Source organism: Apis laboriosa, unplaced genomic scaffold (genome assembly GCF_014066325.1).
Source record: "Apis laboriosa isolate Shangri-la unplaced genomic scaffold, ASM1406632v1 scaffold112_cov148, whole genome shotgun sequence".
Taxonomy (NCBI): domain Eukaryota; kingdom Metazoa; phylum Arthropoda; class Insecta; order Hymenoptera; family Apidae; genus Apis; species Apis laboriosa.
In genome coordinates this window covers 1,628,951-1,647,044 of record NW_025220865.1, presented here as the reverse complement: position 1 = coordinate 1,647,044, position 18,094 = coordinate 1,628,951, and the positions used below count along the sequence as shown (strand labels likewise).

The 18,094-nt window shown below is 27.8% G+C and overlaps 1 protein-coding gene across 10 annotated transcripts in view; it reads left to right on the top strand.

The window, feature by feature from the left end:
- Positions 1-18,094, top strand: part of LOC122714678 (potassium voltage-gated channel subfamily KQT member 1) — a 123,997-nt gene that overhangs the window by 21,682 nt on the left and 84,221 nt on the right. For all 10 annotated transcript variants that reach the window (XM_043936382.1, XM_043936346.1, XM_043936373.1 and 7 more), the window contains one exon: positions 5,846-6,020. In XM_043936382.1, coding sequence (XP_043792317.1) covers positions 5,846-6,020 — 175 coding nt within the window. The remainder of the gene's footprint in view (positions 1-5,845; positions 6,021-18,094) is intronic.

Sequence of the window (18,094 nt, the reverse complement as noted above, 5' to 3'; positions counted from 1 at the left end):
TTTTATTATTTCGTGTTTATGTTGAATTCGAGGAATAATGGAATAACTCTTGAGGATATTCTGTGAAGAGAATGATCATATAATGAATAAATATTATAGGTACTGTAGAATATATTTTGTCATTTTTATCTTTTGCTTATAATATATTAATTGCTAAATAAAAAATTAGAAAAGGTAATAGTAGTGAGATTGTTAAGATTATAAAGTTTTTAAGAAGGGACAAAGTGATTTTTTATTTATTTTTAATACAAGAGATAAATATGATTTCTGTAAAAAAATTATAAGACAAAAGTTTTTTTTCATTTAAATCAATATTAATTAATATCATACATATTATGATATATTCAAATTATCAATGTAATAATCATTATGATCTTATATATATATATATATATATATATATACATATATGAATTGGTAAAATTGGATTAAAAGAACGAAGTATTGGGAAATAATACATTTTGATGAAATTTTTTTTTGATTAATTGAAAATATTAATTTCTTAAAATTTTTTTTATAATTTTTTATTTTTTTCATAATTTTTGTGTTCTTATCATTGTCATGGATTTCTCAAATTATGATTGCATTTTGTATTTTTTATCGGATTCGTAGATATCTTTAATTATATTGTGCAGATATTAATCAAATTTTTACTTCTAAGTAAAAACATTTACATATAAATACTTACATATAAAAATTTAAAAAAACAAAACAGAAAAATTTATTTCTCAACTTGTCAAAACATTTGTATGTATCTATTTTTAATGATCTTTTCATAATTTGAGAAATAAAATTTTATCCAGCAATTTAATAAATTCAATAAATTCGCTATTATTTATTCTTAATATTTTATTGTTTTATATATCTAATATTTTTGGTTAAAATCATTTTCTTTACATCCTCTTATTGATCTAGTTAACAACCATAAAAGTTTCATCACATTACAATTGGTTGATTGAGTATTAACTATTATTTTTTGATTCTCATTTATCCCAGAAAGTTAGTTTTAGTTTTCTTTGATCAAGAACAAGTTAGTTATCAACAAGATATAAGACAAAACATTTCTGAATCTTTTCAAATTTTGAAATTAGATAGTGTTATATCATACTTATTAGGAAATTTCAAAAGACAGTGTAATCATTATCTCTGTAACATATTAATTACAATTTAAAGTCAATGTAATATTAAAACTTATATATTCAATTTATAATTGATAAATATCTCAAAATTATTTGTACGTGATTCGCCAGACTTTCAGACTTTCAATTATTATATTTATATTATTTTATATTATATGTATATTGTATAAACTCCGAATATTATAATATCCAATAATTTTATTAAAAATTATTTTCCATTTGAATAGAAGAATGAAAAATTGTGATTTCACTTATGTATAAAGATTAATTATTAACATAGAATTAACTTATCTTCAATTTAAAAAAGTAGGATAGTTATATCCTGTCAGTAAAAGAAGATTTGATCCTGGTTATTGCTAAGCGATGGTGTGAGCAAAAAATTCAGTAAAATGGGCACATCAAAGGTGGACGAGAAGTTGTATCGTATGCATCTTTGAGTACAAAGAATATGAGTTTCATAAATAATGTATTGTACACGCGGTATGAAACGTTAAAAAGGAATATATTTCGAGTTAATATGAAAATAATGATGCTGAAATGCAATATGTAAAAATTGTGTGAATTTAAAAATTTAATAATTCTTTAAGTGGATGTTTAAATTTACATATACTAATTTTTAGTATTTTGTAACATCTTAATGTTTTTAATCATGTTATAATCATCATTATTTATGTATTGTATCTTTACTTTTTGTAAAATTGTATTTAAAATATATTTAAAATTTAAAATTTAAATTTGCAAAGCAATTTATAATTTAATAAATTATTTTACACAAAATTTTTTTTAGAAAATTTCACAATTTTGATATTGCAAAAATGATTAATCATCGTCAGTTGTTTTCAATGCATTTTCGATATTTCGTATCGCTGTTTAAAAATTCATTCGAATATAAGTCTTTAAATAAAGTAAAAATAATCGTAGATTAATTAAATCTTTGATTTAATCGTATTGTAGTTTGCAAATTATTTCTATATATAATTTAGTCACCATATGCAGATAACATAAACTATTTGAAGATTTCATTATCAATTTTCTATATTTTTCAGTGAATTTTTTTTAATTTGACGATTGTTGAAGAAACACCTATGCGTTACATTTAATTTAATCTCTTAGAATAATCGAACGGTATATTGAATCCTAAAAAAAAATTATTTTCCATCTTTATCAATCACATTTGCATTGCAAAAATCTTACTCTATGAATTATCAAAATATTTTCATTTTTTTGTATTAAACCGTTCGTAAAAGTAAAATAATTTATCCGAATTGGATAATAATTATTTCAATTACATCGTTTAAAATAATATATCAAACGGAAGATAGAATAAAAATCTCGAATAATCATTCCAATACCAAGAATTATTTTTCGATAATTCTTGTATCTATTATATGTCCATCATATCACAATCCATTTATATATTTCATCGGAATATTAAATTCAATCGAATTGGTTACCATATCACGGGAAAGAAATAGCTCGATTCGAAATCGTTCGATTCGTTAGTCGAATACCATTAATTACAGGCGGAATATATCGGATTTTCTGGTGGGTAACACGCTTTAATTCCCCGTCAGATTGTTCCTACCGGCTTGAAGTCCATATGTAGCTTATATTTAGTCGGGAAATAATTGGATTATTTGGAACACGTGGTTCGTTTAGCTTTCTGTGGTTTTTTCACCGACAACCTCGACAGTTTTCCGCGGAAGAGCCACTGATAGAAACGTCCGGATTAACTCTCGTTCGTCCCTTTTGTATTATATTATATATTATATGACATTTTATATTATACTGGATAAATATTAATCCAATATTTTTGCAGGCGATAAAAAATTTAATTATTTTTAGATAAAATTTTGTAACCTTGAAATTATTCCATACAATCTTATGACAAAATATGATATAATCTTTTGAAAAAAATTTGAAATAATTTTTAATAAAACAATGTAATTAACATTGCAATTGAATTTGTAAAATTCTTATATAACGAGATAATTTATTCTAAATTATTGTTATTTGTAAAAATTTTTATCCAATCAAATTATAAAATTTTAATTATTGACAATTTTATCGATATCACAGGATTTCGTGAAAGTTATCGTCTTACGTTTTTAGAAAAAAATTAAATTCTAGTAATTTTGAAAGATTAATAGCTTTTTTTTTCTTTTCTAAAGATTCGTACATGGTGAAAAGATTCGTACATTTCAAAATTCCATTGTATTTTGTTTGACACATTGAACGCATGAATGGATAAAGAAATAAAAACGTATCAAGTGGCGTGAATATTAATACCAAACGCGATCCTCAATGTCTCTCGCAATTTGAATCGCGATTATGCAGTGCGATTTGATGAATAGAGGGATTTTTATGATTGACTGTGAGAACGATGGAAATAATAACGACACGTCGAAAAAGAAGAAATATTGCAGAAATTCGAGTATCCGGAATAGTAGAAATGTACCTAAGATAAGTATTTCAATTTTTTAACATCGATAATTACACAGATAATTATTCTTAATTATTCTAATTATTAAAAATATAACGATAATGAATTAATAAAAGGAACAATGAATTCAAGAAGGGAATCATTTACTAATGATGCTATAATTTTTTCCACGCCACTGCGTCGATTATTGTATAATCGAAAATGTAGTAATAAAAAAAAAAAGAAAAATAAAAATAGAATAAGATTATCGATAATCGATATTCATTTTCAGTGAAAAAATCGAATAACGAAAACTGGACAATGTGAAAAGGCCTTAAGGCGTTATGGAAAACGACCATTATACCAAGTTTTCAATTATTCATGTAATCGAATGATATGGTTAAAAAAGGAACGAAAGATAGAATAATAATGTGACATGGAAGACGAGGATTATATCGATCGACAATTAATATTCATTTTCAATTAGACGATTAAAGAATCGAATAATGAAAAGTGCATTATACTAATTTTATAATTATATATATAATTATATATATATTTGAATGTCTAGTGATATTAAAAGTCACTAGCATAGTTATATCGATCGATATTTATTTTTAATAATCGAAATTGGAAAAAGATTCTTACATTTACACTTCATTCATTCTTACATTTTCACAAAATTGAAGTGAATACGTTATACGTTCTGTGTATTATAAATTATAATATGATTTAATATAATTTATTTTAATTATCATATTATATCATACATAAGCAAAGATAGAAAATAACCATTAGCGACGAGTTATCGAAGATATTCGATAATAATGGACTCGTTTCCATTTCGTGTACGGGCTTCGCGGATTTCGCGTGGTTTTGCACCAGCTTTGCGAAACATCTGTGGCTTCGACAAATGGTAAACAGTTTATGTCATTATATAATAATACCATCTCTATGCACTGGATATGATTAACGTGGCTGATTTGTAATGCAACGACGACGCGTTCCTCCTGCTACGACGTGCATGCGATTCCTCGAATGTATCGATAATTTGACATATCGATGTCTGTTACGTTAAACGATGTGGATCATAATGATATAATAATAACAATCGAATTGTGGATTTTTAAACAAAATCAAAAATTTTTATATATTTCAATATTCAACGTATTTAAACGTATTATATTTAAATTTATGAATAGAATTGAAAAAATGGAAAGAGATTTGTTTTATTCTTCAAATGTATTATTTCCTACTTTTAATATTTTATTTCTTTGCACGTCATATGCAGTCTAAATAATTTTTTTTGAATGTTACATGATTAAATTTTGCATAATAGCAAATATATATATAATATGATAATAATGAATAAGTTTGATATGATTTAAATTTTGTTTAAATTTATATGTAATTGTGTAAAAGTTAAATTGTGGATAAGTAAAGGAATCTATATTTTAAATAATGAGAGTACAATGTTTTTTTTTTCTAATAAATATTAGTAAAGTTTTAATACTCGAATATAAAATTGGATAAAATTTTAAAGGTCAAATTGTGACAGTAAATTATTTGAAATTACACAATTACCAGTATGTAAACTTTTATTTTCGTGTTTGTAAAACTCATAGTATTAAACTTTTTCATGTACACAAAATTTCTTAAAAAAGTTGGACAAACTGTTATAAAAGTTGGTACATTTGATGGATTGAAACTTTTGAAATTGAAGAGAAAACAATTGTGGAGCGAATTTAAGATATTTAGTAAATTATTTAATATGGTAAATACCTATAGATGAAAAACATGTATTTAGATATTTCAAATAATTTGGAAAAGAAGAGTTTTATTAAAACTTTTATTAAACAAATTAATTGGATTTATATTTTCAGATATAATAATTATACTTTTTTATACCATTATTTTTCTTATTATTTAAAATTAAAATTATTTTCATCTTATATTACTCATATTGCATATCTTGTGCAATCTTTCCAAGTAAATGCAAGTAAACCTCAATATTCTAAATTTTATAAATAATTAACTTTTTAACACACACACATATTTTCTTTTCCATATCTCAATCTCATATCTCCATCATATCATTTTTCATACAATTATATCTATCCTCTACTCTGTAAGCAATTTATAAACCAGAGAATCTCGTTGAAAAAATCATTTTCCAATTCTTATCTTTTACTAATGACTTATCTTCGATTCGACGAGAAAAAAATCTTGAAATCCCTCCTTATTACTTATACAAAATACTAATCCATATCTTACGAATGTTCAGGTGTCGATCCACGATTATTGTTGGGCGCAAACACCGGGGGCGACCGTAACACGTGGGAGGGTCGTTACCGCGTGAAGGAGCATCGGCGTGCTGGAAAAGCGACCTTTCAAGGTCAGGTTTACAACTTCCTGGAACGTCCCACCGGCTGGAAGTGCTTCCTATACCACTTCTCTGTGTGAGTATTTGCAGATATATGTACCAATTTTTCCATATCTGCCATTCTTGTTTTTCTTCATCCATGTGTGTGATGTGATCGTTATTATTTTATTTTGTTTTTTTTTTTTTTTTTTCGTTATATAGATGATACTGAATATGCACTACCAGAATATGATGTACAATCAAGTTTTCAATTTAGAATTTTGGATCGCACGTTTGATTTATTTTTCTATGAGAAAGAAGGTTTGGCGATTTCAAACTTTGTACGTAAATAGATATATGGATAGAGTTATTATCCACGTAACAGGAAGGTAGGTATTTTGAGAATTATCGATAGCTCCTTTTTTTCTCTGATTTTCCTGAGAAACGAGAAGAAATTAAATATTTCTTATGGACGAGAAAATGATTCGTTCGTGTTTTACGATGTCATAAGTTTCTAAAGTCGTATATGTACCTTAAAAAATGAAATTTTAGTTCCAGAAATTAATGAGAGAGATAACTTCGTGATAATAAAACGAGCAGAAAGTACGATAGTTAACCGAGCACTTATATGCTGTACCATATGTATGCAGTAGTATGCAAAAGCGTTGGTTTAACTGGCCTCGAGTATGTTAATTAATGTTTAGTGAATAAATATATCATAACATATTGTAAAACTTAGAAATTTGATCCGATTTAATTCAAAATTCATTCTTATTTTGGAAAGAAAATGTGTAAAAAATCTATTTGCATGCTACTACAATACAAAAATTATTTTCATAGAAAGTGGATAAATTTTTCACTTAAATGTCAGTGATGATACATGGAAGAGCGGATTAACGACATATTGGCCCCGCTCCTTAGATTGTCTTCCGCATCAATCTTTATTGTCAGTTAATAAACGTCAGAATATGTTATCTTTCGAAAAGATTGATCATGCGAATAAAACGTAGAATTTCATGTAGCATGAAAGAAAATTAATAATAAAATAATTATTTATAACTTAATTCGTATAAATGGTTCGTATAGATTCAATTGCGTGAATTTTCATTTCAAACAAAGAGAAATATTGGAGAGAAGAGATGGATAATTATTTAAATATTAATTCTTCTGGAAATTGAAAGAAAAATGAGATGTGACTTGTTGTTATGATTATCTAATTGTCTGGACATTTTATAGGAGATGAAATTTAGGACAAAAAATGAATAATTCAAGGAAAATAAGATTTCCAATATTTTTAGCAATTTTACTTTAGAAAATTATGTAATGTCTTTTAACATAGTGTACAGTATAGATTGTGATATGACTTCTGATAGATTGTGTATTTCTGTATTTTTCAGTAAAGTAGATCAAGGTAATAATAATTGATAAAAATATAAAGTGAAAAATAAATGAAAAAACATATCTCGATGGCATACCATGGCATATAAATGAAAAATACACGAATGTTTACATGAATGTTTTAAAAATTTACCGTGATATCTAATTGAAAACAATTTTTGGCTTATAAAAAATTTTCAGAAAAAAAATTCTTTTCTAAATATATTATTTTTATATAAAAAAAAACGATAAAGCTGAAAAATAAATTTTGCAAAATTTTTGTTTACATTTAATTTTTTTTTTAATTTTGTTTTAATTATAATGTTTTTTCATGAATTTTATAGTATTATATATAATAATTTCAAAATAATTTAAATAATAATAATAGAATAATTTAATATCACAAACGATACGTTCATTAAAAATATATCACATTTTGTTAAAACATGGATAAATTTTATTTAAATTATTACGATCGATCGTTGGATATTTATTTACAAAGATTTGTTAAAAAGTTAAAACTTTCTCGTGTAGATGGCGCATATATACCGACGTACATCCTTTCGTCTGATCAATATCATGGTCATATCACTTACCATACGTTTATGTAGAAATCTGTAGCAATGTGATAGTATTTTTTTTTTAATTTTTCTAATGGTATATTTGTAATAAAAATTACCATTACAGATCCATAAAATCGTAATATTTATTGACGCGAAATAATTATTTTTCTAATATAAAAATTTAATTTCAAAAAAAGAGATTTCTAAATATCCGATAATCTAGGATTTTATATATCTTTTTTATGTCTGAAATACTATATTTTTTTTTATTACCATAATTCGTTTTATAAGGTTTTAAAACCTTTTCGCATATAGATTCTCATTCATAAGTTATAAAATATTTAATAGCAAGAAATAGAGTACTTGATATATTTTTTATGCTAAAAAAATTAGAAGATAAAAAAAAATAAACATTCTGTTATACCTTATGCTATAAAAAAATTTTATAATAAATGTTACATTTAATATTAGAAAATAACTTATAGAGGATTAGTGACTTGCTGTTCTTTCAAGAAAACAGCTTTTTTTTACTTCAAGCTACCCTTCAAATAACATTTTTTCACGGATATTAATGATCGTCCATCTATCACATTTCTATAACAAATGAAGGTTTATTTTTTTCAAGTTTACTTCGCTTATCCGAAAAGAAGAAAAATTGATACTTCTTCTTCTTTTCGTTCCATTATAAATAAAGTTATGAACAGTGGAGGGTTTTTTTTTTCAGGAATATATTACATATTATGTTTGGTGGAAAATTTACAAAAGTAAATGTCTTGGTTTTGACATTTTAAGAGTACATGTTCTTCATATTTTTTTTATAAACAAAATAAAGATAGGATAATTTATTAAATTGATTTATTTCAATATATTTTTTCACTATTAATGGAATAAAGTAATTTTGACGAACACATATATTTAATTTAATATACATTTTTTTATTTCAGATATTTTTTTTCAAGTTTTTTTACATTTTTAAATTTTTTTCTCATTTGATCGATGTCAAATGATAATGATTGTAAGATTGCATAGAAAAATATGCATCCTTTATACGGAATGAATTTTTATCAATATAAAAAAAAATTTATGCTGTATAAATCAAAGTCTTTTTCATATTTATATTTTCAAATACAAGGATTTGATTTTTACATCCCTTTCCAATATTCTACAATATTTTTTAATATCGTGTTTCATACACAGAGACAATCAAGTCTTTAGCTATTCAAATTATTGAATTTAAATAAAAAAAAATTATATTGGAATATTTAAATAGAGAAGAAAGAAATATTTTATATTATCCTTTGAAAATATTTTTTTCTAATTCTATATTTATAATAATCATTTTTATTTCAGTTGTAAATTAATCAATGACAATGAATGTACCGATTTAATAATAAATGTAATTATTAATAACATTGAAATCTTAATTCGAGAACAGAATGCTATACTGATTAATTTATTATTGATGTAACAAATTGGTTAATGCAGGCGAGATATTATATTATAATGGTAAATTGAAGGTGTATGAGCAAGAATTTTATGACAAATAATAATAATATTATTATTGTGTAATATTGTATGTAACGGATACAAATGTTAGTTGAAATATAGTTGAATTATATAAATTTATAATAAAGTAATTATTCTATACACATTAAGATTAGAAAAATTTATATTACGTCTGATTATTATTTTAACATACTTCTGTAATAAATAATTAATACAAAACGAACTTTCTTTTAGAACGTAATTTTAACTTAAAAAATTTACCCCAAAAAATCTAGCAAACACAAAAATACCAATACATACAATCTAATAACATATTATTTCATATGTTCATTATCCATAAATTAATTCAATATTCTTTAACCTACTAACACAGAGATATAAATATCTACTAATTAATTCAATCATAATATCATTTCATACATATTCATTACTCGCAAATTAATTTATATTTCTTCTTCAACACGTGATAGGATTGAAAAATGATGGTCAGAAATCTCAAGGCCAGTCTTGTCTAAATTTAATCAAAAATTTCCAGAAACACGAGAACTTTTTCACATCCAAACGTCGTCGATCGCCAATTATTCCTTCCGTGAAAAGAATCACAGGGGTGTGCAATTAAGTAATTTGCCTTGTCCATCGAGCGGGGAATAACCGGCATCGCTATCGTGTCAAGTTATTCAAATTATTCAAATTGGATCATGCAACGCCTATACCTTTTTGCATATATATCGTGTACGAAAAGGGGAGGCTTTGTTCGCGTGAGGAATGTTTCAGTCGATGATAACCGGAGGCTTTGACGGTAACATACTTGGGGGGAAACTGGCTTAAAAAAAAAAAAAAAAGTATACCGGTTTCGAGGTGGAACGTGGCTCGAAAGGAAGCACGTTCGAAATAAGGTCATCGCGGTATTGAAGAGACACGTGGATTATATTTCGAAAGAAATATCTTGTTTCGTATAAAACGTATAATATTCATCGAAATAATCATTTGAGACGATGCTAGATTTACGTGCACAGATTTGTATGATTTGTTGAGATATGGAGATTGGATATTCTCGGTCGGTATCGAATTTAATCTACTTTTTTTAAGGTTAGGATTTTAAGTTGAGGTTAGGTTTGAAATAAGTTATGCACTTCGAATGTTTTTCGTGAATAAAATTTACGTGTATTTAAGATAACAATATTACGAAATTACAATATTATTTAGTGATGTGTATTCATGGATATTCTTTAGATACATCAATTTAAGATCATTAATCTGAAGAAGTTTGTGGAAAGTTTACTTAGCTTCTTGAATTTTAATCTTTTCTCCGACTGTCTATCAAATTATTTATAATATATATAATTATAATTTGCATTGTTCGAGCAATATAGCAACGAGCGAAATACGAGACATTTTGCAAACTGTCATTTTGTTCAACTGTTGTAAGTACGAGTAAAGCAAAATTACACGTCGTTGTAATGGGAGCGTTATTCGTTGCTCGTTTTGCTCGAAACGATATTAAACTTAGAATTGCCGTTTCGAAACGGTATATTTCGTCGATGTGGACTCATTCCAGAAATGTATTCAAGGAAGTTTTTAATTTTGGAAAAATTAATAAAAATATTACGTAAAACTTTCACATCCGAATATTATTTTTTTTTTTATTGTAAATCGAAGAGAACAAAAGTGATCATTTTTTTTTATCGAAATCGTTTTTAATACACTGAGACACGACGTTTAAAAATATAATTTTGATGTATTACCTCGTCAAAATTTTTTTATTCGCGACATTTTATCAACATTTTTTCAATCAGTCCAAACAAACTCTTCCAAGGACAATTCCTTTCCGACATTTCAACCTGAGAAAACATCATATCGAATCAACATAGTCGTATCGAACAATCCTGAAAATAACGTTCTCCGCGTTTATTGACACGCCACAGTTGCATTAAGCGTTATCGGTGTAACGAGTGTTAAGAATTATACCGGATACAAAGACCGTCTCACATTCTTGACACGAAGTAACGAGATCCAATCAAAACCACCTATCATAATTCACGCTGTTCCTCTCCATTATTACTATCGATCTTCAACGGTAATTTCCACCTCTTTCCACCATCGTCGTATATCATTTTCCCCCATTAATGAAACGTTGTTGTTTCCATTTTACCTTTAACACAAGATAGAGTATATTTTCAAAATTTATTTTCTCGTCAAATTTTTATTAATTATAATCGATCGAAAATCCTTCGACTTTTAGAGAAACTAAATAGAAATGTAAATGTATCGAGAAAATTCGTAGGACGAGTCGAGAGCTGGGCATAGAGGTGGAAAAAGAATAGAGCGAAATCAAGGCCTGATGTATAGAGCGGAAACGGATGGATAGATAGGATAGGACAGCCAGTCGCCTAACGACTAATATCGATCTTCTCACTTTTATAACATATATATGAATATAAGAGAACTGCACGTTTGCGTTTCACTTTCCTAGTTCACCTTGGTGATTTATTTTTTCCCCTCCCCACCTTCTCCTGCCTCTATTGTACTATATCTGGACCCTGTAACCTACTTCTTTTCAAAATACAGCCACCGAGAAGGATCTCCCCGAAGCAACTCTACTACCTACCTGTATCTTTAAGACAATTCTCGCGAAAATTCAAATTTCCATGCTAAATTGCGCGCCGTTTCGTATATTTTGTATATCTAACTACTTTTTTGTACTTCTACATGAAATTGCTTCCGAATTTTTCCTTTGTCTCTTGGTTGAAAATTGCACACAATTGTGAAATATTTAAAAAATACTAATGATGATCGCGATCCGAATATTACCGAGTCAATCCGAAGATCTCTAATTCGAGAGCTCGGGAACCGATCGCTTCCGATTGTTGCCGAGTCGATCCGAAGACGCACGATCTCTAATTCGAGAGTAACCGATCGCTTTCGATTGTTGCCGAGTCGATTTTTCTAACCTTTAAATATCGGGTGTAAAATGAACAATTTAAAAATGATACGCGTCAATAAATTCGTTTAATTTTCGATTTTTCCACAATAAAGGAGTCGAAGAGAGGAGTTAGTTGTGATTATAATAGTTTCTAGGGCAATAGATATGAAAATAGAGGATCTAGCGAATGTTTAAATTTAGATATTGGGCTGCAACTAGAGTGTGCATATTAGAATCATTTCTAGGAATATACATGCATACGTGTATTTTTACATGCATGAATAGCAAAATGAATGGGACGGTTTTAAAGAGAAAAAGAGAAGTGAATCGTCTTTAAAATATATTGCTTAAATACATTCAATTATTTTGAAAATACGATATTTTATAAGCGAATATATGTTTGTTAAAATATTGAAACGAACTTTGTATTTTTTCTTTTTAGCTTTTTTTCTTTATACTCTGAACTTTATTCGCACTCTTAACTAAATAAATATGCATTAATGGTATGCAGTATCGAAATACCTTCTGTAATAAAAACATGATGGTTATTAAAGGGTATGTTGTACGAATCGATAAAGTAAACAGTTGTTAAATGCAAAGTAAATTTACTGGTCGCTGAAAAAATCGAATAGATCGATATGAAAGACTAGAAAGTTCAAGAATTTTATGCTGCTTCAAGAATCAACGAAATTCACCAAAAACAAACGTTTAAAATTGTATACGAGAAATTATAAATTATAATATATTTTTTCGCAAGAAGAATATTTTAAAATTGCAAAAGGCGATAATAATGGACTCGATATTCGACAATATTGGATTGAATTCGGTGTTAAATTAATCCGCGAGAGTGGCGCAAAACTAATTACAGACTTATTAATTGATATTATTAATAACAGAAAAGAGGGAAATAAAAGAAGTTAATATCTTTAATATTCGTTTAGCAAGCGCAATAATAGTACTGAGGAGATAGCCGGAAGTTAAATGGTTTAATGGCAAAAGTTTAACTTCCCTACTTTCCTACCGAATTCAATTTTATACCTTTCAAGAAACCGGCTGTGATTAAAAATACTGGATGGGACTGTTTCTTGCGTATAAAGTTAAGGACTCGTAACGTTTTAAAAGAATTTTCAAGTCGAATCAAGTTCCTTCTGTGAAAAGAAATGATGCAGCCCAATAACCACTGTGAACTGAAACTGTGACATTCAAATGAATTTTCTCCTTTTAAATTGAATGAAGAAAGATGACACTTTACAAATAATTTTTTATTATAATTTTATTATCTAAATATTATCCACTTATTTCTTCATAGTATAAAAATTTCTCTTCACATCCTCTAACATCTATATATAATTATAATTTTGTTTCGAACCAAGATTTATCAAATCAAATAACATAACATTTTCAATGATATTTTTTCGAATTCTAATTCAAAAAAATAATAAACAAGACAATCAAAATAATGAACGAAATTCTCTCTTGATAAAAGATCAATATAAGTAAAGTATCGATTCGATGTGTCAAATTTGAACGAATAATAAAAATCATATACGAAAACTCTTTTATAAATTTCTTTTGATCAAAAGAATTTTCATTAAGTATGGCAACATCATACACGAACCCTTTCCACGATTCAGAAACCACATTACGTTCAATCCTCTCGAATCCCCTTAAATCCACCTCATCACGTACACTTGGTATATATCCAAGACACACTGTGGAAGCACATACTGTGGCTACACTCCTTTTCGTCAAAAAGGAAGCTCTGCTAAATTTAAAAAAAGAAAGGGAAAAAAAGAGAAGGATGGAGAGAAACCCATGAACGAACGAGATAGAGAGAGTGACACGCGAGCACAAACCGATCGGCTCGTCGATATCGTGCTTCAAAGCGAATTCTTTTCAAGACGATATTGGAATCTCGCAAGCCTATCACGCTTCCAATCGGGGCAATCACAGCAACGGAACACGTTGATCGATAATGGTTTCCGGTGGCGGTGGTTTTTCATCGCGCCCCGCGAGCAACAAATGCATTATAACGTTTAAATTCAGAGACGAATTCAGATTTTTCAAGATTTAACGATTTTTCTTTCGCTCTTTGTTAATCGTGGATTATTTTATATATTGCGCGGATATTTTATATATTTTATTTTTTTTTTATTTTTGCAATTGTTTATAATTTTATAGGCCTCTGTATGTATTTTATTATTTCAAGTAGAGAAATTTTTTTTTTATTTTTGCAATTGTTTATAATTTTATAGGTCTGTGTATGTATTTTATTATTTCGAGTAGGGAAATTTTTTTTTTATTTTTGCAATTGTTTATAATTTTATAGGTCTGTGTATGTATTTTATTATTTCAAAAGAAATTTTTTTTTTACTTTTGCAATTGTTTGTATTTTTATAGGCCTGTGTTTGTATTTTGTTATTTCAAGTAGGGAAATTTTTGTTTTATTTTTGTAATTGTTTATATTTTTATAGGCCTAGGTATAAATAAAATAATATTTTTAATTAAATTACGTTATTAATCGTTGGTTTTTTTTTATTAGAATTTGGACAATTAAGTGATTTTATTTCGCGTTCTTTTTTTATTCTTCGTAATAAATAGTTAAATTTTACGAATAATTAAAATTTTATTGTCTGAATATTGTCGACACAATGACATTATTATCTGATGTGATGGATTCACGAGCTATATTCGAGATATCAAGAAAACATTTATCCCTGATATAAAATGTGAAACGTGTTTAATTAAAAGTGTAATAGGGAGGGAAAATTTGATGTAATGCGAATTTAACAAATTTTGTTTTCAGGATAAATTTGTGTAAAAATGTACAAATTAGAAACGAATTTAATTCGTTCGTAGATTTTGCATGGATAAACGTAAACGGCTTTACGCTGGCTTAATCTTAAACTCTTCTAACTGGGACATTTTTTTAACAAAACATTTCTTTAAACGTAAAGATGAAAAGAAAATTTAAAAAAGTTACTTTTAATTAAGTATGTTCTAACAAATGTAGATATATCCAGTGTAACGTGTTTTGAATAACTTTGACAAAATAATGCTAAAATGTAATACAAGTTATTTCAAAGTTAAACAAATTACGTTTATTTTATTAATTAATTAATAATTATTTATTTAACTATAATTATATTTATTTATATTATTAATAATATTTATTTAACTATAATTATTTATTTAATTAATAATTATTTATTTTACAGTTGTCATGAATAGTTTATCTTATTCTATTGCCTGGCCAATGAGTGACTTATACTACTCGATCTTCCACAATCGCTTCATTCTACTTGTCTCATCAATGACTGATATATACCACTTATTTATTTTATTTCACTTTTGCTTTTTGAAAAAATTTTTTTTCACTTTCTAGAGCGATAGTGATACAAAATCGTTAAATTCATAGAATTATCATAGAATTTTTATTAAGTAAAAAAATTGTTTATCTCTGATGATGAATATATCAATAAGTAATTCGTGGTTAGAAAACTATGATAGAATCGATGCGTCTCTTATACAGGTTATACATATATATTTAGCTCGACGTTCCGAATATAAATCATGTCCAATTATTATAATCCTGGCTCAATTTATTCATTTTCATTCGTTCCATGCGTTTACACTCACTTATGCAAGGAATATTAATAAATCCCTAACATTATTTATCGAAATACAAAAAACTAGTTCAAAATCCCAACGATTATTATTTATTTACACGCTTTCCCTTCACTTATCATTATATCAAAAATCTTGGCGAATCTTCCAAAAATTTCCATTCCTTTCCCAGAAAAAAATTTACGCTCTCAAAACGAGAAGCGTCCTTTATTTCTTTCAATTCAACTTTCGTCTCGAAAATTTGAGGATAAAGATCATCATCAACCTCAACTACTGATTCCTTAATCCTAGTCAATTGAAACTTGGACTTAAATCGGGACGCATCTGGGTTTCAGAGGGACGGAACGGTTGATCCAATCGCTTGGTATTTTCACGAGAGTCGAGAGGGATAGTAGTAGGTGGTGGTGCGCAGCGAGAAAATTATTGTGACACAGGGGTTGCGGCACGCGAGGCTTGGTGACCCGCAAACAGCGAGACACCCCATTCCATAAAAGCCGTCCATCAAGCATCAATAATGCAGAAGGGTCGTGGTGTGGCCTTGCCGCGAGATATCGACCCGCGCGCGAATATCGATCCCTTCCATCCAAACACCCCATCCAGCCACCAAGTAAACCCCTCCCTCCCCCCCTCCTCGTTCTTCCCTCCTCTCCTTGCCGCGCTTTTCACAGCTTTCCCCCCCTCTTTCTCTTTCACCTTCGAATCGCGTATTTCCCTACATCTCGTCTATATATAGGCGGCTTCCTGTTTCTAAAGGAGGTTTCTGATTTGTTTGATAATATCGTAGTATCGTTGGGGAGGGGGGAAGGTTTGTTGGTATTGCTGTTGGTTGTATCGATTTGTCGGCGATCCGTCGAAATTGTTGGATGGATGGCGGAATTTAATCGATCGTGGTTGAAAAAATTTATAAGGGATGGATTTTGGAAAATTTTTTGGAATTAATTTGGAATATTAAATATTAAATATCTTACAAATATTTAGGGAATCGCGGTATCTTTAAAAGTGGAAAATTTTGGTTAAATGCTGGAATAATAGGATTATTAAGGAAATACATTAATAATACACAAGTCGTATAAATTTGGAAATTTTTATTTTCCTTATAGGAAATACTTTAGCTTAGCGAATAGTGCCAATCTTCAAACAATTTTCCACTAGATCTCTAGTGGTATTAATTTCCAACTAGATATCACAATTTTCAATTCTTCTATCTTCGTTATTTATTGATTAATTTTAATCATACAATATTAACAATTTCGAGACAAATTGCCTCCGTATTCCTATTAAATTTGAACGCCTCGATTTCGAGTCTCGATAAGATCTTTCGAGAGAAAAATGGAAAAAGAAAGAAAGAAAGAAAGAAAGAAAGATTCGAGAAGATAAACGATTCAGGCGCGGACGATTGGTAGCTTGCGAAACTTTTCATCAGGCGCGAAAGAAGCTATTCAAGTTTGATCTCGTATAGGGTATAAAAAAAAAAGAGGGGGGGATTCAAGGAGCGAGGGTGTAAACTCGACGTGCGAATATCGATGCTCGCTCGATCGTGTATCTGACGCTACGAAGTGCGACCCTTTTCTCGTACCGGTTTGAATATTGATCAGAATCGCCCGTCTCCTTTTCACGCTTCTCTTCCCCATTCTTCGGTATAGCGAGTTCTTTATTCACGCGTTTCGACCATATATCGAGAGCAGGGAAAATACGTATATATCCGAAGTGAGATTTAATAAAAATATGGCGTCTTTGCGGATACGTTATATTAGCTTCGATTCATTATAGATTAGATCGATCGAAATTTTTTGAACGAATGAAAAATGTTTTGAATAATTTTAAATAGTTATTAGTAATATTAATAATAATATAAAATTTGTTTGTCGCTTGTATTATTGTGGTTAGATTATTATATGGTATTTATTATATTATCTTCGATTCGCTCGATCGAAATTTTTTGAACGAATGAAAATGTTTTGAATAATTTTAAATAGTTATTAATGACGATTAATTTAGATTTTGTGGTAAAAAAATATTTATGAGAATAAAAATGTCGCTTGTATTATTGTGATTAGATGATATCGTTATATTAGTTTCGATTCGATCGAAATTTTTTGAACAAATGTTTTGAATAATTTTAAATAGTTATTAATAACGATTAATTTAGATTTTGTGGTCAAAAATATTTATGAG